This window comes from Pygocentrus nattereri, chromosome 10 (assembly GCF_015220715.1).
Source record: "Pygocentrus nattereri isolate fPygNat1 chromosome 10, fPygNat1.pri, whole genome shotgun sequence".
NCBI lineage: Eukaryota > Metazoa > Chordata > Actinopteri > Characiformes > Serrasalmidae > Pygocentrus > Pygocentrus nattereri.
Genome location: NC_051220.1, coordinates 6,985,343 through 7,011,051, shown reverse-complemented (window position 1 = coordinate 7,011,051; position 25,709 = coordinate 6,985,343). Strand labels below are relative to the sequence as shown.

Here is a 25,709-nt window from a genome sequence, read left to right as displayed (position 1 = left end):
TACATTTAATATTGAATTCAAAACAGATTTTAATCGGTGAGCACCAAAGCTGGTTTTTAATTTGACAGGTCAGCTGGCCTAACCTGGAAGTTCTTTGTAGGATGTAGTGAGGTTTTAGTTTACGTCTCGAAAAAGCGTTAGTGTTTAGTGATTTTAATATTAATATTAGATTTGTGGGTGATAATGGGGGAGGCTGATGGCTCTGTTCGGTTCTACTGCACCGCCGGCGGCGGCATGGAGACATTTTTGCTGGATGAAGTCAAACGCAAACTGGAAGCCACCGAGGTGAGCTGAGCTCCTTACATCACACCACATCACATTATTATATCATCACATCATCACATTATTATATCATCACATTATTATATCATCACATCATCACATTATTATATCATCACATTATTATATCATCACATCATCACATTATTATATCATCACATCATGATATCATATCATCATATCATCACATTATTATATCATCACATCATGATATCATATCATCACATTATTATATCATCACATCATCACATTATTATATCATCACATCATGATATCATATCATCACATCACCATATCATATCACCACATCATCTCATCATCATATCATATTATCACATTATTATATCATCACACCATCATATCATCACATCATCATATCATCACATCATCATATCACATCATCACATTATTATATCATCACACCATCATATCATCACATCATATCGTCACATCACATCATATCGTCATATCATCATATTGTCATATCACATCATAATATCGTTATATCATCATAGCATCACATCATCATATCGTCATATCATGATATTATCACATCATCACACTTCAGCACTTCAGCTTTAAAGTTTAAAGAGAGAAGATTTCTGACAGTTTTACTGCTCTCATACACTCACTCTTCTGCGGTTCAGGCAGGTTCAGTGATCACAGTTAAAGGGGAATTCCACCAACTTTTCAAAATTTCTGAATATTTCTGTCCATAAACTCATCCAGTCATCCAGAGTGGTTTGATGAAAAGTGGTTGATTTTAGAGAAACTTACAGACTCTTTGAGAGTGTCAAAAAGGACTTAAAACCTTTCTCTTTAGCAGAACTTACAACCCTTGATCTTTCTAGAGTGTAAAGATGTTTTTATAGTAGTTCTTTGATTTTACAGAGATTTGCTTCAAATGTAAAGTGAGTTACAAATAAAATGTATTATTATCCATCCATCCATTTTCTAAGCCGCTTCTCCGTCAGGGTCGCGGGGGGATGCTGGAGGCGGAAGGCAGGATACACCCTGGACAGGTCGCCAGTCCATCGCAGGGCAGACAGACAGACAGACACAGACAGTCACTCACACATTCACACCCAGGGGTAATTTAGCATTGCCAATTGGCCTGACTGCATGTCTTTGGACTGTGGGAGGAAACCGGAGAACCCGGAGGAAACCCACGCAGACACGGGGAGAACATGCAAACTCCACACAGAGAGGACCCTGGTCACCCGGCCGGGGAATCGAACCCAGGCCCTCCTTGCTGTGAGGCGACAGCGCTACCCACCACGCCACCGTGCCGCCCCATATGTAGTATTAGTATTATTATTATTATTATTATTATTATTTACACCTGTCTTCTGAGTTTTTTATGTGTAACCTGTATATGTTGATCATGGTAAAATAGTGATAAATCTGTTGTAAAAATAAATAAATAAATAAAAATTCTCTTTGGGGACTATTTTGCCTTACAATGCCCTACATGTACCCCTCCACCATAAATGCCCTGAAATAAATGAATTAAAATGCATTTTAAACCAGAACCTTATCACAAAACTATTATAAAACAACGTGTCAGAAATCAGAGATCTTATATCTAACCATTTCGTGTAATAACTTTCTGTCTTTACAAGCATTAAACTCTTTAGATGTCCGGTTCCTATCACCACCACGGTGAACAATTCTGACTCAACAAGTTTCTCTAGAACAGGAAACATTTTTTAAAATCTGTGGATTTCCCCTTTAAGTCAAATCAGCTAATAGGTTATGCATATTCATTGGTTTTGTCATATTCATATGTCTGTATGGAGAACCTGAGGTGACGTGGTGATTATTAATTAACAAAGCTTGGCCACTAAATATCAAACATATCGAAGCCCCCCAGTTATGAGAAACCTAACTTGTTGCCTGAATATATTAATTTGTGGCCTCATTATAGTAATTTATGGCCTTCATATAGTAACTCATGGCCTCAAAGCAGTAATTCGTGGCTATTTCACATTAAAAAATAATCACCCTGTTACCTCCCACCCTGTTGTACATTTGTGGCAAGTTTCTAGTAATAAAACTTTCAAGTTCCATGCAGGTACAGTCATGGAAAACTGACGAACTGTGGTCCATTTATTGCTGCCCAGTTTATCAGCCTCCCCCCCCTCTACTCTATTCATCAGTGGTCATTTTCTGACTGCTGTTGATCAAATGTTGCTTGGATGGGAATAGGGTTTAGGAATTAGGGCAGTATTTCTTGCAGACGTATGTATACGAACTAAACTCACATTGATTATCTTTTCGTTTTTTTTAAAGAACATTATTGTGCGGTAAGAGTTTGTGCTAATGTTTTCTCTTCTAGAAACATGTTAGTGCTCAAATTACATCATTTTTTGTAAATCCCTGATTTGGTTTTGGCCTCTAGCTAGAATTGCATCCTAAATGTGGAAGAAATGGCCCCTGTTGATTGGTCCGGCTCTGTGTGTGTGTGTGTGTGTGTTTGTTAGGTGGAACACATACCTGGCAGAGTGTTTTTCTGTTGCCGGGCAGCTCTACAAGAATTGATGCGGCTGAAATCCGCTGAGAGGCTGTTCCTGCTCCTCCGCAAAGCTCCGCCCACCTCCCTACCCAAAAACCCAGGTATCACACAGGTGTGCAGCAAAGTCAAATGTATATTTATTAGGACCTTTAGACTTCGATTCAGGCTTTCTTTCTTATACCCTATAAATGATGGTTCTTTAAGGGTTCTTTAGTAAAGGCAATGGTTCTATCAAAAGCCATGAACACTCAAAGAACCCTTTTGTTTATTTTTTTGGGGTCCTATATAAAACCCAGTTCAAAAACGTGCTATACCAAACCAGCTACGGCACATTCTCCATCAATCTGAAGAACGCTATCATGGTGCACAAAACCCTTTAATCATGCAAAGAGTTCTAAGAGTGTTAATGGTTCTTTATAGAACCATTTTCTTTACTAAAGAACCCTTGAAGAACCATATTTTTAAGAGTTCAGGGTTAATACAAGTTGATATGAAGGTACAATTAGCAGGACTTTTAGGCCTGTATATAGACTTTAAAGGTCTGGCTGCTTTGCTGGTGTAACTTAGGAAACAGCCATTCACAACTGAAATGTTTCCAGAGGACACTCAAAGAGGATGGAGCCGTTAAAATCTTTGCAGCTGTCTAAGGTCCAGTCAAGTCAAGTTTTTATATAGTGCTTTTTACAACAGGTGTTATCACAAAGCAGGTTTACAGAAAAATCCAGGTCCAATCCCATGAGCGTCGCCTATGGCGACAGTGGCAAGGAAAAACTCTCTTAGAGCAAGAGGAAGAAACCTTGAGAAGAACCAAGACTCTGAAGAGGAACCCACCTTCTTCTGGTCGACACCAGATAGGAAATAGCATTACTACAAATAATTGAACTACAGAAATGGGGAAAAACAGGTGAAACAATGGTTAATTGAATAGTTTGAGTTTATTTAGCAGCAGCAGGAGGGTCAGCTTGCACAACATTGTACAGCGAGATGTTTCATGGTGGACAAACTGGTCCAGAAGGCTGGCGAGCAGTGGGCACCTGATCAAAGCAGAAGAAGCAACAGCATCAGATGCACAGGATGGGCAGCTGTTCAACTCCGCGACTCTTCTGTAAAGAGTGACTGATCACAGATTACAGTGTTAACAGTGCAGCAGAGACTCCAGCAGGTCTAGTTTTCACAGCCTAACTGAGAGAGAGAGCCAGAAAGGTAACAGAGACACGAGGTCTTGCTGAGATATCAGCGCCCCTCGGCTCCATCGTCAACAAACCTGAGTGAGCGAGTGAGTGAGAGCAGCGGGACGACAGCATCAACAATCCCAGTTTACCATAATACTCTATGACCATGAACCCCCAGATCCGTGCCTTTTATCTAACAGGGAAAACTAATCACCAAAGCTTTGACTAACCAAGTGAGTTTTTAGCCTAGACTTAAAGACTGAGGCTGTGTCTGAGTCCCGAACACTGAGAGGTGAGCCAGTACCTTGTGATCTAAGTAGGCATGATGGTTCATAATAAGAGATGAGTTCACTCTAGTACTGAGGGGCTGTTTAGAGCTTTAGAGTACTAACCTGTGTCTGCCTGTGAAGGGGAAACAGCAAATGGGGGACAGCAGGGAGACCTACTCATCTTATCCTTTTCGTGAGGATCCACCGATGGGGAAAAGGGGGGGGGGTCTATTCTGCCTCTAATACCCTGGGGAAGAAGAAAGGAAATAGTTAGGACATTATAAAGTCATGGCCAAAGCAATGTAATTACCAGTAACAGATTGTATAACCCAGGCTGACTGTATATTGCACTATTGTTTGTTTTTAAATGTAAATCACACTGTTCAGACCACATGGTGGGGAATGGGATGCTCGAGGGCAGGGCTTATTACATAAAACCTGGGGGTTCCTCGGAGAACGAAAGGCTACTTCTCCCCATGACTGCCATTGGAAAACACTAGCTGCCAGTAGTGTTTAGAGAACAGAGCGGGTGAAGTTGTAAGGTGAGATGGGACCCAGGCTCGCGGCTGCTTCTCATGCCGAGACCAAGCCTGACGCTTAGTATTCAATGTAATTACTTTATTTTCTGTTTATTTTCCTTTGTACAGTTTTTGTTTCATGTTTTACCTTGTGTGAATAAACCACCTGCTAATGCACTCCACCTTTGGTCTCGTCCATCCTATTGGTCTTCTGCACTGTGTGCTGGCTTTTGTCGGCCACTGTAGTGGACGCAGAGTTGTAGGCAGGTTCTAATTAATCGAGCTTAAAAAGTCAATTTTCTCTCTTCTTCTGTTTTCTGTTTCTGTTTTTCAGGCATTTTAGAGATTAACAGTTTTTATAGATTTTTATTGTACATTTAAACAAAGAAGCATATATTTGTATTATTGCACCAACATGACAAGCGTTTACCCAAACCCTTCCCATCATAACGGTGTCAGTACTCCATTCATTACCTGACCTATTCCAGTACAGTACAGGGCTCTGCAGCATAAAAATAAATAAATAAACTAAATTAACAAACTCCAGCAAATGTTTAAGCATATAAATGACCATAGATATACAGGGCTTTGAAAACACACCAAACTGGGTGGTCGCAGCGTGGTGCACCTCTTTAAGAACTCTGTATATATTTTAAATATTTCCCCCATTTGCGTCTGTACACCTCTAAACCAGAGACCTGTAGAGAGAATTGCCACTCTGTAATGTCTTCCAGCTTTCTCAAACACCAGAGGGCGCTCCTGAGCAAGACCAAAATGAATGGGTTAAGATTTTAGCAAAATCGTGGTTTATAGGCATTTCAAACAGCGTCTGGTGTGTCCATGACGTCACTGAGCTCGAACAGCCAATGAACTGTTCCGCTCGCCAACCAATCAGCACTCAGTAGCGGTTTTTATCCTTTGAGCTCCATTTACTCCCATTCATTTAGGATTCACTCGTGGACGCCCTCTGGCGTTTTACAGTCCTGTTTTTGATATAATGAGGGAAATAGGAAGCAGCCAGGTTCCTCATAAACCGGCTCTGCTATAAACGCCCAAACAACTACAATGTTTATTTTTCATATGCTGCTACTTTGCCCATCTCCCTGCTTCCTTTCACCTCTTAAGGATGATTTGGCTACCAGTCATTAAACTGGTTTGAATCCAAATCTTTAAATATTCTCCGCCGGCTTTTATCCATCCCCGGTTCTAAGGTTTACAGATGTTTTTAAATTGAGTAATAAAGCACTTCACCTCACTGCAACATGACCCTCTGATTAAAACGCAGAGCACTAAGCCACTCACTGCAGATTAACCACTGCATTTCTCTCTCCTCAGCACCGCAGTGTTAAGCTTTTCATTGACGTCAGCCTTTCTTGTTCTTCCACCAGCAAAAGCTGCGAGTATGATACAGCAAAGCATCGTGGGAAATCCAGATGTTTGGAGACAGGCCCTCTCCACCTGGGCTGCGCTCCAGGCGGAGCTTAACGGCTCCCATGGGCGGGGTCAGAAGAGAAAGAGAGAAGAAGAGGAAGACGATGTGAATGGAATAAAGGAGAGCGTAGAGAGTGAGGACGCTTGTGGTTTGGGTCAGAATCGTCCCACCTTCAGGGTCAGTTGCCGCTGCAGTGGAGCCATCGCTCGCTGCTGTAACTCCCAGGTGGGTATTTTTGGGCATTAGTGTTGAAACGAATGGAATAATGCTTTCATTTTTAATTAATGATGCAATACAGATTGGTTACAGTTGCATGCATGAAATATTTGATAACTACACCTACTCTGCAATTTCACATAGTAAAACTGTAAAAAATTATTATAGTTGTAAATAGTGGCCATAAAGACATTATAATATAATTAATATGTACAATAAATTCAGTAAGAAAAAATCAAAGCACAATACAAAGTTATAATAAATTATTATCCTGTATAAATTAATAAAAAAATCACAGTGCACAGTTATAATTAGATTAAATGGTTAGATTCAATAAAATTAGATAATAATTGACATTAGCTTAAATAGTGTTTAAGACTAATTTCCAGTTTTAAGTCATCATTTACAATTAGTATCCAGAGTGATGTTAGAATAAAAACAAATCCATAATAAATGAATATACAGCATAAAGTGATAACAAATTATTATCCAATATTCATTTATGACAAAAACATTATGCAGTTACATTATCTTAAAATTGATATCAATAAAAAAGTTCTAATAATAGATAGAAGTTCTTAAATAATAAGAGTTAAGATTATAATAATAATATTAATATCAAAGTGCTTCATATTGCTGAAGTGGTTGATTGAATCAATTAATAGAAAGGAAGATAGATTGACACAAAACTCAATAACTGATTATAAATCCACAATAACTATTTATCATATACATATTTTCCCCCAAATACTTGAAGTATAAAAATAAAAAGTCTAAAACAAACTTTATATAAAATGAATCAACAGTCATTGCATAACAAAAATAAGATATATGACAATATTGAAGTCAAAACTATGGATTGTGTATTTATGGGTGTGTTTGTGACTGTATATGTGTGCGCGTAAGTGTGTTTATCCATATTTATTGTGTTTGTAATGATTTGTTTATTTTTATAGAACTTGAGTCGCATCATTGGGGTGGCCATCAGCCAACAGCTTGGATGGAAAGCTGACCTGAGACAGCCGAATCTTGAGGTATAGGCAGAAATCAAAAATCTCTCCAGTTGTAAAGTCATACTTTGTTTTGCTGTGTATGCTGTTGTTAATGATCTGTTATCGTTTATATCGTATTGTCTTTTCTTTGATGCCTTTGTGAACCAGGTGAATGTGTATATGAGTGATGACCACTGTGTGCTCGGGATTCCTCTGTTAAGGTACCTCTTTCAATGCCATATCTCTCTAATAGGACAATGCATGGTTAGTGTGGAGTGTTCATAGAGTGTATACTGTGTGCATGTGTGTCTTCTAGGCATCCTTTGGCCAGTCGCAGTTATATGAAGCACACTGGGCTTAGGTCCACTATAGCCTGGGCTATGACATCGGTGTGTCCCATAGAGGTACTATACAAGCAAATTTTAGACACCAGGCTATCGCAGTTTATTGACTATATTTGTTGTGAAGAGAGAATTGTTTACATGACACCCTAACCCTTATTGTTCTGTCCCTGTCTGTCTCTCTGTCCCTCTTTCTCTCGCTCTTGAAGGAGGCCTCTGTGATTTTAGATCCTATGTGTGGAGTTGGCACGATATTATTAGAGGCAGCTCAGGAGTGTCCGGTCTGTATATACACACACACACACACACACACACCATTTAATTAACTCGCACTACTTCGACACATACAGTACAGTGCAGAAGTCAGAGACCACTCTATTTATTCACTTTTCAGTCAAAACGCCCCTTAAGTACAAGATATTCCTTTATCAGGAGACATTTCAGAGGAAATTAGATTAAAGATAATCCACTTGCACACGAAAGGAGAAAGTCAAAAGAACTACACATAAAACGGGGCTCCTAACAACCACCTGGAACACCAAATAGACACCAATACAGTCCCCATTAGATAAACAGAACTTAAAGCTTCCCTGTTTGAGAGAGAGGAGAAAATCAAGCTGCTTCAGATCTGAAAACATCCACAGGTGTTTCTGTCCATCCTTCCACTGTGAGAAGACGACTCAGCGCTATGGGTCTGAAGGGATGTGTAGCTGTTAAGAAGAAGGAGACGGACACACATCAAACAAAGAAGCTAAACCGTGGACTGACCACCCCAGAGTCCAGACCTCAGCATCAGTGAATGGGTTTGATTACTTCAGAAAATGATTAACCGACTTGTAAGACTGAGCTTTGGAGGCGTGTCTGCAGATTTTTGAGTCTCATGAAGAGAATGGACGTTGTAATAAATGTGAAGAGTGACTCACTAAATACTGAACAATGATATTTAGTTGTTGAGGCTTAATTTCCTATTAAATATGTTTTCTGCATTTTTGCTGATGCTGAAAAATGAATACCTTGTACTTAATGCCTGTTTAGAATAGACTTCTGCACAGTACTGTATCTACAGTAATGTCATCACACTCATTAAAAGTGTGTGTGTGTGTGTGTGTGTGTGTGTGTAGAGTGCTGTGTTTATAGGAATGGACAGTGAGGAGGCTCAGTTGCAGAAAGCTGCAGAGAATGTAGAAGCTGCTGGCCAAGTAAACAGAATGCTGCTAGTCCAGTCATCCTGCATGGGTACTTTCCTTTTTGCTTCTTCCTTCTTTCAGTCTCTTGCCATTGATCTCTTTTAATCCCCTCTGTAGTCATCCTCTGTACATTAATAACAAAGGTTGGAGCACAACACAGTGTTTCTTGCTCATATTTCAGTACTGATAGTGCAGAAGGCTGCAATATGCAAATGGGCCTCTAGCCAATCACACTATTTGTTTGTATCGTGCTGTGAGCATCCCACTGTGTTTATAGTGTGCTGTGAGAGTCTGTTGGTGTTCTGGTGAATCGAGGTACTCAGGTCATTCCCCTTAGTTCCAGAGAAGCGAAATCTTAATGCTTCTGTATACCAATACGTTTTGGACACTTTGTAGGAACAGTTTGAGAAAGACCCTTCTCTGTTCCAGCATGACTGAGCCCCACTGCATAAAGCAAGGTCCACAAAGGCATGGCTGGGTCAGCTTGGTGTGGAAGAGCTTGACTGGCCCGCACAGAGCCCCAACCTCAACCCTATCAAACACATTTGGGATGAATTAGAATGGAGATTGTGAGCCAGGCCTTCTCGTCCAGCATCAGTGTCTGAGCTCACAAATGCTCTTCTGGATGAATGAGCAATGATTCCCGCAGACACTCTCCAATATCTTGTAGAAAGCTTCCTAGAAGAGTTGAAGCTGTTACAGCTCCATATTAATGCCTATAGATTTAGAAAGGGATTCATAAAAGCTCTTGTAGGTGTAGTGTGTAGGTGTCCCAATACTTTTGTTCATACATAATTATCTTTGGTCTGTGTATATATATATATATATATATATATATATATATATATATATATGTGCGCAAAATGTGAACAGGTCAAATGACATATTTTTTTAATATTCTAGGGTTAACACATACAGAGGATACACGTCTGCACATTTTAATACACAGTTACTGTTTATTTGCTAAATTTGAAATAAATATGAGCTATGAGGGCAAAACAGTTCATAAAAAAATACAGCAAGCATTTTTTTTTGAGATCTGAGTTAATCATGGTCTCTTTTCCCCTTTCTCTCTGTAGATATCCCATTACCAACGGGCTCAGTGGACGCAGTCCTGTGTGACGTGCCGTTCGGCAGAAGGTTCAGCTGCAGCACGGACATGACCTCTGCCCTGCCACGCATACTGGCCGAGATGGAGAGGTAGTTCAGCAGAGTGTTCACAAAACCACACGTGGTTTGGTCAGTTAAACATTAAAGCAGTAGTCTGGCGAAAAATCAAACATGCACAGTTTTGCTGATTACCCCAAATGTAGTTGGTCAACCAAGACATGTTTGGTCTCCGAAGATTGTATTTAGTTTTACACAAGGAATGGAAACTTGTCTGGTAGCATTATCAGTTAGCATTGTCTAAAACTGTTTGAATTGGTATTGTTATTAAAAGATAATATCAGTAATAGCTGTATAATATACGTGTTGAGATGTAACCAGTCATTCAGAGTGGTTTGATGTGACCTGGTGAGATGTCTTTACAGTGGTGGTGATAGGAACAGTTACAACACCCTGCATGTGTCTCAATTTCAAAAATATGTTCACGGTAAAAATCTCAAAATTATGTAAACATTTTTAGCCACCACATAATGTAGTCATAGCTTGTGTAACTTTTTATGAGGTAGCTTTTAGAGGCTTTGTAAGACGTCTGGTTCCTATCAGCACCACTGTGGACGCTTCTGATTTGGTAAGGTTTTCTAGAACTGAGCGTTTCATCTCAAACCACTTTGAATGACTTTGTTTACATCTTAACTGTTACATTAGGTAGACCTTCTGAAAATTTGGTGGAGTTTCTCTTTTGGTTGTGTCAAATAGGCTTGCTCATGTGCTTTCTGACAAAAGCGTAGAAAACATTCTATCCTCAAATGGCTAAACTGATTTTCAGTCTGATATTATTATTAATATTATTATTAATAATAATAATATTATGATTACAGTCTGACATTTAAATGTGTTTGTCTTTGCAGGGTTCTCAGTGACGGTGGATATCTGGTTCTCCTGTTAAGTCTACAACTTTCAGGCCAGATTAAGAAACTAGTCAAATCAAACACACCCAACCCAGAGTCACGCGCAGCCGGCCGTAACACTAAGTCACCTGACCACACACACGGCGTGAGCAAACACAGCTCAGAGCCAGACGAAAACAGAGAGACAGAAAGACTGAAGCTCAGTTCGCTGCTTCTGCAGAACACACACAGAGTGAGCCTCGGCAGCACCGACGCAATCATACACACCTACACCAAGACACACACACTTACACACTGAGACGGAAGCACAGCCTTCTGTATCACCTGTGACCATAAGCCCAATAAAAGTGATGATACAGGCTTGTCGTGAGGCTTTTTTTTTCAGCAAATGAGCAAATAAATGTAGCTTCTATATGTAAATGTAGCTACAGTTGTGTGCAAAAGTTTGGCTAAATTCCTTATTTTGTTGATTGTTGGTGTCAAATGCATCAAACTCAACCGCTGCAGCATTTTAAAAATACCATTTTCTGCCTATTTTAATGCATAATGTTACTATATATTTGATTACATTTGGGCTTTACAGCTAAATATGGCATCTTTCTGCCTATTTTAGTGCACAAATTCAATTGTATGGAAGTCTGGAGAGACCATGAGGTAGCTATAATTTTCAGCAGGTTGATGATATGGCAAAAATACTTCTTTTTTTTTTTTGCAGTACTTTGAGAAATTTTCATGATAAACAATATGTAACAATATTTGTTTTTTCAGACATCTGATCAGTTGGAGCTGAAAAAATAAAGTGCTACATTTTGAAAAACACTATCAACAACTTTGAATGCCATGATTTGTATTCAATATTCGGCATGTGTTGCAGCCGGTCAGTGTTCTACAAGCATTGACCATATGCACAATATGTTTAGAAAGGCGTTTCGAATTGTAGTGTGGCATAATATATCATGATATTGATATATATTGATTGCACATTGTACAATTTATAGAGGACTTAACTTACTTTAAAAAAATAAAACAATTGCAATACTAATTTGAACATAATTTGGCCATGGGTGCCCAAATTTTTTGCATACAACTGTATATAGACGGCTTGAACCGTTTCAATGCATAAATGGTCCTTTGTATTCCTTCATTCTTCATCTAAACTGCTTATCCTTCTGGATCGCGAGGAGTCCTGGAGCCTATCTCAGCGCTCATTGGGCGGAAAGCAGGAAACACAATGAACAGATCACCAGTCTATCACAGGGCAGACACACAGCCATACACACACCTAGGGGCAATTTAGCATCTCCGGTTGACTTGACTGCATGCCTTTGGACTGTGGGAGGAAACCCACACAAACTCCATCGCCCGGCCGGGGAATCGAACCCAGACCCTTCTTACTGTGAGGCAAATCTTTTGGCTGCAAATGTTAGGACTGTGTTACATTTACATACAATCATTCAGAAACACATAGAAACACTCTACAAAGACAGGAATACAAACATCAGCATGTGAGGATGAGAGAGAGAGAGGGAGTGAGTGAGTGAATAAGCGATTATAGTGCAGTATGTTGAAAAGCCTGCAACAGCAGCATTCCTCTCTTTATTACTCACTACGCTAACCACAGATGAGTCAGGTCAGGTGATTTAGACTAGAATAACAGCTGTGTGTAGGGTGGGGCGGGGTCCACAGATATTCAGAAGTGGAACATTACTTGAGTATACTTCATCGCTGTACTTGAGTATTATTATGGAACATTTGTGCTTTGTGTATGTTGCTGCACTCGTACTCTAATTCAGTTCCATTTCCAAGAGAATAAACATATTTTAACTCCTTACATTTTCATTTAGGCCTTAAAGTTCTCAGATCTCAGATGTTTTTGTTGTTATTAATGTTGTTATTAACACATCCATCCAGTTTAATGAAAAAACTGCTTACAGCTATGTTAATTTGTCCGTGGAAGGTCTAGTGCAGCCTAATACTCACCAAATCATGCAACGCAAAACAAAGAAAATTCTAATTTATCTGGTAAATTAGAAATGTTGTTCTAATGCGCAATGTATGGTGTTCATTTGAATGGCAATAAAGTCTGTCTAAGTCTAAATAATTTACTTTTTACCTTTATGTACTTCTCTGCAATTAGTCACTAGTTCCATTCAACCATTTGCTCCAATCAAGCAAACTCCTGCTCCAGTTAAGTAAAAATGTAATGGATTTGTGCAACGCTGTAAAAAATAATTGGCCCAGTTGAATTAAATTTTAATATACGATAAAGACCATATGACTAAACACAGAATTCAGCTTCTAAAAAAAGATAATTCCATTTATTGAAAATAAACATCTATACAAAACTCATATCATCTGTGTGAAAAAGTAATTGCACCCTAAACCTAACAATTCGTGGTGCCACCTTTGGCTGTAAAAACTGCAATCAAATATTTGCGATAACTTGCTTCGAGTCATTTACATCGCTGTGAAGGAATATTGGCCCAGTGTTTGCAGAATTGTTTTAATTTTGCTACGTTGGAGGGTTCTTAAGCACAAATGGCCCATTTAAGGTCTTGCCACAGCGTATCAATGTTCTTATGGTGGAATGCGATGTTAACTTTCTGCCAGATGTAATGGGACCTGTGTGTTCCAAAAAGTTTCACCTTTGATTCTGTGGACATCAAGTCATCTAGATTTTTTTGGCAAATGTAAGATGATCCTTTGCGGTCATTTTTAGTCAATGTTTGGAGACTGTGGCTCTGTCTAAAAGACAGGAGGCTGAGCTGGAGGTGGCGGAGATGAAGATTCTGAGGTTTTCGTTGGGAGTGGCAAGGATGGACAAGATTAGAAATGAGCAGATCAGAGGGACGGTGAAGGTGGAGCAGTTTGGAGATAAAGCCAGAGAGGCCAGGTTGAGATGGTTTGGACATGTGTTGAGGAGGAATAGTGGATATATTGGTCAAAGAATGTTGGAGATGGAGCTGCCGGGTAGAAGGAGAAGAGGTAGACCTCAGAGAAGGTTTATGGATGTAGTGAAGGTGGACATGGAGATGGTTGGTGTAAAAGTAGAGGAGGCAGTGGATGCGCTGTGGCGACCCCTAAAGGGAGCAGCCAAAAGAAGAAGAAGAAGTTTGGAATAATCCAGTCTTTGAGATGTAGTCCAGGGGTTTGATGTGAAGTGGTTCATTGTAGAGAAATATACAAACTCTAATTTCTTTAGTAGTGATGGGAACCAGGGGTCACGCTGTCTTTAACACAGATATAGCCATTTTATTTACTATCCAAAACCACCAGTGATCCTACATGCCTTCTGAGTTTTTCTATATAATGTTGATGATTGTAAAATCGTCATGAATCTGAAAATAATATGTTTTGTTTGGGGACTATTTTACCTTACAAGGCTCTGCATGTATCACTACACCATGAATGGATTAAAATACATTTTAAGGCAAAACTTTGTCACTAAATATTCACAAAACAGAGTCTCAGACATCAGGTGGCATATATCTAACTATTTCATGTAATGAATTTGTGAAAGAGATCTGTGAAAGGCATTAAACTCTTCAGATGTCTGGTTCCTATCACCACTACTGTGAACAATTCGGGCCCAGAAGGTTTCTCTAGAACAGAGCGTTTCACACCAAACCACCCTAAATGACTCGGTTTAGATCTCAACCATTTAATTATGTAGACTTCTTGGAAATTCGCTGGATTTTCCCTTTAAACTCCTATGCTGATGGATGCTGAATGTTCTTCGCTGAACTTCTATAAGGAGCATGACTTCAGGATTTTTTTTTTGGACCTGATACTTTTTTATTACTAAAGTATGTTTCTAGTTTTACCTCAGATTTAGTCATTTCTTCTTTAAAATAACACTCTTTCTTCAGTTTATGAACACAGTGAGTGGTGATGCTAAATCTTTTAGCAGCAGCTTTATTGCCATTTCAGCCTTAGTGCAGGATGCTCTGTGCGCATGCGCACTTCGCGCCGGAGGCCATGTTGCGGTCGGGTCCGGTCGTTATTGTTTCGGTTCGCCGAACCGATTCTGTCGAACTGTCCGATTCAATGATCCGTTTAGCATAGTCACCATAGACAGTGACTTTCGAGGCAGCGGTATTCACAATGACCTCCTTCGTAAACAACGAGGTTCAGGGAGGGTGGGATGACCAGCTTTACCTGACCTCATCTTCTGTTATGGCTTCATGCTGTGAATTTATTAGTTAACCTTGATATAATATTAATGGGGGCAGTCGTGGGCTGGAGGTTAGGGAACTGGCCCTGTGACCGGAAGGTTGCCGGTTCGATCCCCAGTGCCGACAGTCCATGTCTGAGGTGTCCTTGAGTGAGACACCTAACCCCCAACTGCTCCCCAGGCACCGTGGATAGGGCTGCCCACCGTTGCGGGCAAGTGTGCTCCCTGCCCCCTATTGTGTGTGTATGTGGTGTTTCACTTCACAGATGGGTTAAATGCAGAGGTGGAATTTCCCTGTTTGTGGGATTTTAAAAGTATCACTCACTCACTGTACTTTTAAAAGCATTATGTGTACCTTGGTGTTTTCCCTGCTGTAACACAGTCAAGCTAATCAGCTAATTAGCCAGCTCTTCCTTACTGGTGTGGACATTCTGCAGAACAGGATTTCTCAGTTTAGCCAGATTAAACCGAAACTCAAGCCTGTCCAGTATGGAAAGAGCTTAAGGACACACCTTTAGACAATCCTCAATTATGGGCTTTTGTTATGCAGCTAAATTAGAAATGCCCCCCAGGACCACAGTCTGTGCTATAAAATATACATATAGACTCTTAAACAAATCCTCAACCACAGTGTATGATAAAGTATATAGATTCAAATCTATATGCTATAATTAATCTACCGATGGTGAGTGGCCTAAAACAAAAGCTGTGTCTGTAACAGTGCCCTGTTCTCTATATAGTGCGCAGTTTTGGGGTTCTGCCGTTTTGTAGTGGTGTATGAATACATAGATCCAGTGCACACAAACAGTCCCACATTGCACCCCAACAAATAATGCACAACTAATGTACCATAGAAGATAGGGGATACCCATAATGCACTGCATTGTTTGACAATTCACATGCAACTAGTAGGCTTAGCGAGCTCAGCTACAATGGCAGCATCTCCACAGAGCGCTCTTCAGGCCTGTTACAGGATTTTTAAGTTAAGTGATACTTTTTTAATCCCACCCGTGACGAGAAACATCACATACACACTAGTGAATACAGTGAGCACAATGAGCAGCCCTATCCACGGCACCTGGGGAGCAAGGTGTCTTGGGGGTTAGGTGTCTTGCTCAAGGACACCTCAGTCATGGGGTCACCGTCAGCACTGGGGATCGAACCGACAACCTTCCAGTCACAGGGCCAGTTCCCTAACCTCCAGCCCACGACTGGCCCCTGTTTATAGTGTTTATGTGATGGAATCTGCTGTTGCATAGTAGCGAACAAGCCTGCATGATGTAGTGTCTGAAATCATTTATTACCGTCACATATTCTGTTCCCTATTTTAACTGGTTCTATATACTAATCCAGATTTTCTAATGTAGGGAGGGTGCAGTGATGGGGGGGACCTTTTGGACATTTATGTGTAGCGCAGCATCATATCCTCAGCCTCGTTGATTGGATATAAATCACAATTTTATATCCTTTTCATGTTTCTGTTCATCAGTGTTCTCTTACTACAATGACCAGAATGCATTGTGCAAGACCACCATATAAGCACTGGGAATCCCTGTGGTGCCAACCAACTGTGGGCCACCGATCTGCAGGGTAGTGAATCAGTTAGCATTGGTGTATCTCGACTTGGTGCTCGAACAAAATGATAAGGAAAATAGCACTTTGGATCCTTTCTTTCCACTGTCACCACAAAGTGTCTGCAGAGTCATCAGAAGGATGAGTAAACTGGAACATCAGTAAACTGGAAAATCTCACTCGCGATGCTACTGTAGGGTGCGGGACATGTTTACAGATGTACACTTGTTGTGATTTTTCCATTTTCCATTTCCACCAAAGCGTCTTTTCAAGGATTTCTCACGGTTTCATGTGAGCGTCTGCAGCCGCTCGATTCATTGACTCGGCTGAGTCGAGTTGTTGAAGGGATTCGACTCCGAAGCTCGGCTGGTCCCTGACTCGTTGAACGGCGCTCAGTGTTTGTCTCTCGGTTCGGTGTTTCTCCGACACGGCGCGGGCAGAAGCGCCCTGAGCCGCCGTCGCCATGAACTCCAGCCTGGACCTGTCGAGGCGAAACCCGCAGGAGGACTTTGAGCTCATCCAGCGGATCGGCAGCGGGACCTACGGAGATGTCTATAAGGTGGCTCGGCTTGACTTGACTTAGCTTAGCCTAGCGTAGCTTAGCCTAGCCGCTAGCAGCGGGATAAAAACAAACGGGAGCGGCCCGCTTGGTGTTGGGGGACAGAAGTGCTGGATGGTGATGTGAGGGTCTCGGACAGTGTTGGGACACAACAAGAAGGGGACGGGATGAGTTGTCGAGTCAGCCCTGCTCCCTGACGAGGCTGAAGTCCGCTTATTCTTCTTATTCGTCTGCTTCTTGCTCGAATTCTCCCGTTCCACCTTAAACGTGTAGCAGTTAACTGCTTTACTGTTTAAGGTGGAACGGGAAAATTCAAACAAGGAGCTGGTGTCAGAAGCACTGTTGCTTTTAGGACTTGTATCATGGGCTTTGGGTCCACTCTCATTGCAACCAGTCCCCTGGCATCTACTGTGTGGTTGAGGTTGAGGTTGTGGTTGTGGTTGTGGTTGTGTTGGTGATGAGACACTTGCTTTTATGACCCTGGTATTCTTCTAACTTGCCTATTCTATGGCACTACTGTGTTGTGACTGCAGATTGTAGTGATGATGGAAAAGGAGACTTGTTTTATGGATGAGTATACAGTCTTTGAGTATATCTTATTACAAACCATAACTGAAACTGATGTACTGAGAGATAGCAGTAGGTGACAGTCAGCTTTGGGATGTAATACTTTGGGATTTTGCAGGTATTGGAAAAACAGAAGTTAAGTAGTATCTGTATTCAGGCCAAGTCATGTTTCAGTCCAATGTAATGATTAGTTATTAATTTCAGTGATACTGAGCTCTGCTAAAGCCTGAGTAGACTGATAAACCAACGTGATGATCAGTTATTAATCTCAGTGTTACTGAGCTCTGCTAAAGCCTGAGTAGACTGATAAATCAATGTGATGATCAGTTATTAATCTCAGTGTTACTGAGCTCTGCTAAAGCCTGAGTAGACTGATAAATCAATGTGATGATCAGTTATTAATCTCAGTGTTACTGAGCTCTGCTAAAGCCTGAGTAGACTGATAAATCAATGTGATGATCAGTTATTAATCTCAGTGTTACTGAGCTCTGCTAAAGCCTGAGTAGACTGATAAATCAATGTGATGATCAGTTATTAATCTCAGTGTTACTGAGCTCTGCTAAAGCCTGAGTAGACTGATAAATCAATGTGATGATCAGTTATTAATCTCAGTGTTACTGAGCTCTGCTAAAGCCTGAGTAGACTGATAAATCAATGTGATGATCAGTTATTAATCTCAGTGTTACTGAGCTCTGCTAAAGCCTGAGTAGACTGAAAAATCAATGTGATGATCAGTTATTAATCTCAGTGTTACTGAGCTCTGCTAAAGCCTGAGTAGACTGATAAATCAATGTGATGATCAGTTATTAATCTCAGTGTTACTGAGCTCTGCTAAAGCCTGAGTAGACTGATAAATCAATTTGATGATCAGTTATTAATCTCAGTGTTACTGAGCTCTACTAAAGCCTGTGTAGACTGATAAATCAACGTGATGATCAGTTATTAATCTCAGTGCTACTGAGCTCTTTTACAGGAATGATCAAACTAATTAACATCTCAGTAGTGGGCATGTTTTGCAAATGGTAAATTTAGCATCAGTGATATATTGGACTCCCGCTTTTTTTTTTTTTAATGATGAGAATTTTCATGAAATATATTAATAGAAAAAAATACACGAAGAAAGCTGCTAACCAGTTATAGCAAGGAACTATGAATTAATTAAAAAAAGTTTTCCTATCTGCTTTACCCAGATTTATTTGAAATATATTCTGAATATATTATTTTTTTACGTATTGTAACAGAATACTGAATACATTTCAGACAGTGTATTCAGGTTTCAGCCAGCTCTGCTTTTCCACACTATTTTGCCCAACCCTGGTGGCAGTGTTGTTATTATGACCCATATCGTGGGCTGTGAATATGCAGTCTCACTTCTCTAGACTAGACTACTGAGAGGGTGTGCATCCCTGTGACAGCACTGGTTTTATAACCCTGGGTCATAGACTTTGTCATCACTTCCCTGGCGCTCAGAGGGTGTGCTGAAGTGATAATTTAATGATGTAATGCCCCTAACATCACTATCTGAGAACTGCGTGCCTCAGTCGTCACACACTTGCCTCAGAGTTCTTTACAGTGGTGGTGGTAGGAATCAGGGGAGGTCAACATTGCATATATAGCCGTTAAACTGCTGGTGAACCTCTAAGTGTCTTCTGAGTACTTATATGTAACTCTGATGATGTTAAAATAGTGATAAGTCTGAAAAAGTATGTTTTTCTTGGGGAATTTTGGGCCCCTGAATGTATCTGTCTGCCATGAAAGTTATCTTTTAGTCCAAAAACGGTCATAAAACCTTGTTTCAGACATCAGGCAGTGTATACAAAACCATTTCATGTAAGAACTTTCTGTGAGGGAGCTTTCAGAGACGTCCACCGCTGGGAGCAATTCTGATTTGATGATTTTCTCTAAAATGGAGCATTTCACATCACATCAAAGCACTTTGAATGATTTTATTTACAGGTCAGTTATTTAATTCTGTAGAAATTTAGAAGAATAAGTAAAAATCTACGTGCTTGTGTGGTTTCTGATACTGTACTTCTACAAAAATGGACTGAAGTATTTTGCATCGTATGTTGCAGGAGTGCACTTGACATTTTATCTTAGCTCCAAATTTCTTATCAGTAATGGGTCGGTTTATTACTTTTATTATGGCTGCTCTGTGTTTAAGTTCTTTCATGTAATTAACATGAGTCAGTTAAGTGCACCTGTATTGTATTTGAATGCTGCTGCTATTCTTGCACAAAGATGTTGTAGCATAATTATACATGAGTCATTGTGCCAAGCTGCCAGTTGCCTCTTAGGCTGTGTTCCATTACAAGCCCCATTAGCCACGTTTACATGCAGCCTGATAATCTGTTAATAATCAGGTTAATAGCTCAATCGGAATAGAATACGTCCATGTAAACACCTCAGTCGGAATAGACTAATCCGATTGAGGCCACTCGGAATACAATTTCTATCTGATTGAACGAGGTGGGTAAACCTCTAAATAATCAGTTAAATAGAAGAATATTAGCCATGTAAACTGAATCTGATTACACTCCAATCGGAACGTGTAAGTACGGGCTGTGCATGCGCGTCGCGTCATAACGAAAGGTTTATCAACATGGCAGAGCAGAAACTGGTCTGCAAAGGAGACGGAGTTTATGCTCTGATCTTTAAGAGACGGCGGTGGGACGGACGTCCAGCTTATGTGTCTCAGAACACGACGTCTTCCTCACGCCGCTTTCTTTAATAGTACATGTGAAGGACGTTTTTCTGAGTCTGACATCAGTAAATAAAAACACATGCGCTCCAGCTGGACACTCATCTCACACCGACTGGACCTCACATGATGTTTGCTGTCATGGTAACGTTTACTCTAAGCGCTACTCCATGCATGCGCATCATTTTGCATCGGATTACTTGTAGTGAGCATGTAAATGAAGATTTTCATCAGACTGTTGAGCAGAGTGAGCATAAACACCTCAGTCTGAATCTGTAATCTGAATGTATTCAATCGGATTGGCAAAAATCTTTGCATGTAAACACAGCCATTGATCAAATCAGATTTTTTTTTCTCTCTCTCAAATCCGATCTCTGACGATGATTCGCACTCGTTTAAGTAAGTGATTCAAATCTGTCATTAATGTGAACGAACTGGCATCCTGAAAAGACCCGCCTACGCACATCCTACTCAGTAACTTCACTTGAGCGAATCACTTGCATCATCAACACAAACTAACGGTCAGAACGAGCTTCGCTGTGAAGATAATTAACTCTGATGGCGCACAGGCAGTGGGAGGAAAAAAAAGCACATGAAATCCTATTTGAGTGAATCGGATATGTATCCTGTTTAGGACCACGTCCGAAAGTGGCTGAGGTCGGGTTTAAAAAGATCAGATTTGTGTGTCCACACAGGTGTAAAAACATCAGATCTGAGTCACATTAGGGCTAAAAATCGGGATTTGTGCCACTTCAACCTGGTAATGTGAACACAGCCTTATTTTCGATGGAATGCTTTATTTGATTCAAGGTATTTCATGAACTGATTTTCCTTTTAAAGAGCAGTTAATGTTATTCGTATTGCAACTTAAACGAATGGCTAAAGGCTTACAAAAGTTATCCGTAACTCAGTTTGGCTGTAAAGAAATTAAGCTCAGAATCGGCCATTAAAAATCTTGTAGTTATGTCATTTATTGGACACCAGTGTGTCAAACGCTGCTATCACAGACCACATAAACAAGCCTATTAGAGATAACAGAACAGCTCACAGGGTAAGACAAGCGTGTGATGGTTTAGGCATGCTGTTAGCGTGATGCTACGTTAGCCTCGTTGTTTCAGTGCAGAATTAAAGAAACGTCAGACACCAAACTTTTCTTGACTGCATTTGTGCTGAACAACTCCTTTAGGCCAGGCGGTCGGATTCATGCACGTGGCCGTTCATGTGTTGAGGTGAAATGAGGGGCCGTGGAGGTTCGGTTGTCACAGTGGGGGACAATGCATTCTGAGTGTGTAGTGGCAGATGGTGACAACCAAGTCCTGTGTGTGTGAAAGGGAGCGAGGCGGGTGTGTCTGAGTAGGGGTTAGATCCACTTACATCAGTTGTGTCATTTTATTTACCAAAAAAAGGGTAAATTCATTTTCACGTGACCATTTTGCAACTTCTTTTTGTCCATTAGAATTAAAGTTTTTATTACTGTTTCTTCAGGACTGATATGTAAATGAGCTCTGTTCTGATTGGCTGCTGTGCATTGTGCCTTATTGTAAAAGCACTCAGAGCTGAAACGCTCCTTATAACTTCAGTGTGAATGAGAGGAGTTAAACCGCTGAATATGTGGATATATGTTAAAATAGCTAGTTCATATGACATCACAGAAACAGTGAACTGAAAACAAGCTGTTTTTGCATCTGGACTGTATGGACTGTGGAGTGATGGTAACAATGTGTGCAAATGACTTTAATATTTAAAAAAAAAATGTGAAGAGAAATTCAGTTTTTCATGATGTGGGCCGTTTAAACGGTCGAGCGAGCTTTACACTGAACACTCTCTCTACCAGTTAAGACGATCTTTAGTTAGCACTGAGATGCTTTTGGGAAGCTGGGTCTTTGGGAAAAGTGAGTATGTTGGACTTCCTGTGAGGACGGGAAATAGCTAGACTTGAGGACGTGAGCATGCATGTGTGTGTGTTTGTCTGCACACATGTGTGTGCAGAGTTGGATCTCTGTCCATCCTGTTTGTTCCTGATTGTTCCCTCTTCCTGAAGTTTTGTGGCTGGTGACTGTTTGCCATGTGGTTCAGCAGGCAGCCGTTTATAAAAAACACAGTCTGCTCCTTTAGTAAACTTTAAATGCCAACACATTTGGCCGGTGATGCTGAATAAGCTCCCTGTGAGGGTTTCCTTCCAGCCTTCCACTGAGTAGCAGAATCTCAGCATCTGTGTTAGTGTGTGTTGGTTACTGAGAGAGATCCACCACCCAACTAAGGAGGTCAGAAACTGACCAATGATGAATGCGGTGAAGGGGATCTGATAAATCGTGCAGCGGCAGATGGAGCTGCAGGCTGTAGCTGTGTACCTGTATGGTAGGGATTTCTGATAAAGTGGATGGTGACGTGGTAATGGGGAGAGTTGGGGTCAGAAAGAGCCGAAGGCCAGTTCACTCGGACGGAATTTCAGCTGTAATCCATTTGCAGCTGTTAGAAAGTAAATATGAGCCGAAGTGTTTGTTGTAGACACTCATAATAGCCTGGCTTACATCTTGGCCTATGCTGAGTTGTTGTCTAAAGAAACAGATGTTTGAGTGTGAGTGACGAGACAAGTGGCATCGCTATACTGGCTTAGAGTGAACTCACCTTTTTCTGTACATCCCAACAAGCTTTAGCAGCGTTAAACCACGTCTGCTCCCCTCAACTACAGAACTGTTACAGCGCTCAGTCATACTTTAGTATTAGTGCATTCCCACGCAACAAAAGTTCACCCCTCAAACTACTATGATGGAATAGAGAAACCCGGTGGTCTGCTAGCTGGTGTTTGAATACTGTGATACACTCCGATGTGGTAGGAGTTATGGCACTGAGATGATGTGATCCATCATTGATCTACCCAGCTAATGTGTGCTGTTCATATTAAGCTAATGTTGTTTCGAAAAAGTACCGTTTAGCACTTTTAACCAGATAGCCGAGCCCTTGCCACCAGACAGCAAAAAAAAAGTGTTCTTTCTTAAATTATGAATATAACAAAAATGTATTTTTCCAGCCAGACACACCAGTCTCCCACTGTCCGATGACAGATTTGTGAAATGTTCCACTGTTTGGCGAGTGTTTGTCATGCTCTGACCATAAAGGATAGTTTAAAACAGCAATTAACCACCCAGGAGCAAAACTCTGCCTTCAAACTTGAATGAAATAATGATCTGATATTTATCTTGATATGTATTGATTTTGAACGATATTAAATGTTTTTATCGTGATAACATTTTTGGCCATATCGCCCAGCTCTACCCGCACCCGCCTGCAAACATTTAGTCCCACTCCCGCCCGTGTAGTTCTGTCAAGGCAAACTGACATCCAGTATCTGACGTAGAGTGAATTTACATACACTTAATAATCTGATAACTGTTGGAAATCAGATTTTGTCAGTAATCTGATCAACTTGCGCTTGAGTAATCAGATAATGGGGAAACTCTGGGTCTACATGAGTCAAAGTTATCAGATTTCTGCTTTACAACCAGCCAATAAACTCACATACGAAGGCGTGACAAACATAATGTCAAAGTCAAACTTTTTTTTTGCGCATCTTTACCTGAAAATATGAGCATATCTAGAACATGAAGAATATTTAACTCCTTAATTTCGTATTTGGTTTCAGCACCGCTCCAAAAGTGTTTTGCTGCGTCACGTGGCAACGCTGATTGCTTATTTCGGTACCGAAAAAAATGTTTTCGCACATGCACAGACTGAGAAATCCGAAAGAAACCAGAATAAGAGTTTACATGCACTGAGAAATCTGATTACTGAGCTAAAACCCAACTCTTTTTGTTGTATTTCTTATTCGGATTTCTAAATCGGAGTATGGTGTTCACCAAATGCCATGTATTCCCAGTAAACACAAAGCTGCAATTAAACCACAGAGCGGTTATTTTTGGTATTTTGCTGAGCAGACTGAAGGCTCCATCATCTCTGTAAGCTACAAGTGTGTTCTTCACGTGATCAGTTGCTTTCTTAATTCTTTAGTGACTTAATACATTTTAAATGTTTTACTGTTAACTTTTATATTATTTAGTCATTGTTCTAATTTTTTTTAGGCTGTTCATTAATCTGTGGGATTTCTCTTCTCATTCCTGCCTACTGTGGGCTGGTTTCTACACTGAGAATTGGTCCCATGCCATGAGATATGGTTGCAGGTGCAGTCTTCTAGTCTGAAGTTTGCTTGTTTAGCTTTGCACTAGAGCTATGAGGCTAATGTAACTAAGAAGTAATGGAAGTTTATGTGCACCAGTAAACTTTGGGCAAAGTGCTTTCCTAAATCATCACACGCTCATGTCAAACTGTGTCAAGTTGTTAAAAGTTGTTAAATAATTTCTAATAGACTTGATTTATGTGGTTTCTGACAGCGCATGTCATACTGATGTCTGTAAAAATGGATGGGTTGGATAGTGGAATGGAATGAATGTTAAATGGCAAAAACTAGGTGGAATTGTCTTTTTTTTCTAGAACTGAACTAAATAATATTGATTTAGTTGGTATTAATTTTTGTGTTTGTTTATGTAGATTACAAAGCCTTTGTACATTTAAGAGCACGGTGGAGTAGTTGCTGAATTTGTTTACACAGTAGAGGAGAGAAATGCCTCACGAGTGTGTGTGAGAGAGTGAATGAGGGCAAGCGTGTGTGTGCGTGCGCATTATTCTCTGATATTTTCCTGTTCTCGTTTTGACATCAGTATTATTTTAGTGTTCCAGATAAGTGGTGCTGTGCATATATGCACGTAGTTCTCTGGTGTTCTTGTTTCTAATTTGTACTAAAGCCTGTTGTTACTTGCTGTTTGATGCCCAAAATGATGTAGCACACAGTTTGGAGGTCTGCGCGGGAACGAAACTGAAGCCTGAACCCGACCCCACCCAAATGAGACCCGCCCCAGCCAGGCCTTTGACACTTGCATGCACTAACATATGGATTGGATGCATGTTTTATTGCAGCTTTGCTTTGTCACTCTGATGGACAGAGTCATGCTGGGGTTATTCTAGTAAAGTGGTATTTTGTGATTCTGTAATGCACTGACAGCATTTCCGACTGCTGTAGTTTTGTATTGTATATATCGTTTTGTATGTATGTATTGTTCAGCGTTAACGGATGCACCCCTATAGCATAAATACTGGCTTTTGAACTGGGCCCAGAGGACTTCCAAAAGAATTTCAAATGTTGATT

The 25,709-nt window shown here is 40.4% G+C and overlaps 2 protein-coding genes across 5 annotated transcripts in view; both read left to right on the top strand.

The window, feature by feature from the left end:
* Positions 1-79: 79 nt before the first annotated feature.
* Positions 80-11,295, top strand: thumpd2 (THUMP domain containing 2). 2 transcript variants are annotated; one of them, XM_017707774.2, is made up of 10 exons: positions 80-285; positions 2,763-2,895; positions 6,142-6,410; positions 7,358-7,435; positions 7,562-7,614; positions 7,710-7,797; positions 7,944-8,015; positions 8,856-8,970; positions 10,001-10,121; positions 10,937-11,295. In XM_017707774.2, exons 1-10 carry the CDS (start codon positions 184-186, stop codon positions 11,232-11,234), a joined length of 1,329 nt encoding a protein of 442 aa, XP_017563263.1. In that variant the 5' UTR covers positions 80-183; the 3' UTR covers positions 11,235-11,295. The 2 variants fall into 2 exon arrangements, with proteins under 2 accessions (XP_017563263.1, XP_017563264.1); XM_017707775.2 differs by lacking the exon at positions 80-285 and having other exon boundaries at positions 2,768-2,906.
* Positions 11,296-17,043: 5,748 nt separating this feature from the next.
* map4k3b (mitogen-activated protein kinase kinase kinase kinase 3b) overlaps positions 17,044-25,709 on the top strand; it is a 50,021-nt gene continuing 41,355 nt past the window's right edge. For all 3 annotated transcript variants that reach the window (XM_037541865.1, XM_017707844.2, XM_017707843.2), the window contains exon 1: positions 17,044-17,241. In XM_037541865.1, the coding sequence (XP_037397762.1) occupies positions 17,146-17,241 (96 nt within the window). In that variant the 5' untranslated portion in view covers positions 17,044-17,145. The remainder of the gene's footprint in view (positions 17,242-25,709) is intronic.

What these genes read in the sequence shown, in the direction of transcription:
- thumpd2 (XM_017707774.2), top strand. Translation starts at nt 184, where the DNA reads ATGGGGGAGGCTGATGGCTCTGTTCGGTTCTACTGCACCGCCGGCGGC. An exon ending in GCAAACTGGAAGCCACCGAG is followed by an intron (nt 286 to 2,762) that starts GTGAGCTGAGCT and finishes TGTGTTTGTTAG; the next exon opens with GTGGAACACATACCTGGCAG. An exon ending in AGTCCAGTCATCCTGCATGG is followed by an intron (nt 8,971 to 10,000) that starts GTACTTTCCTTT and finishes TTCTCTCTGTAG; the next exon opens with ATATCCCATTACCAACGGGC.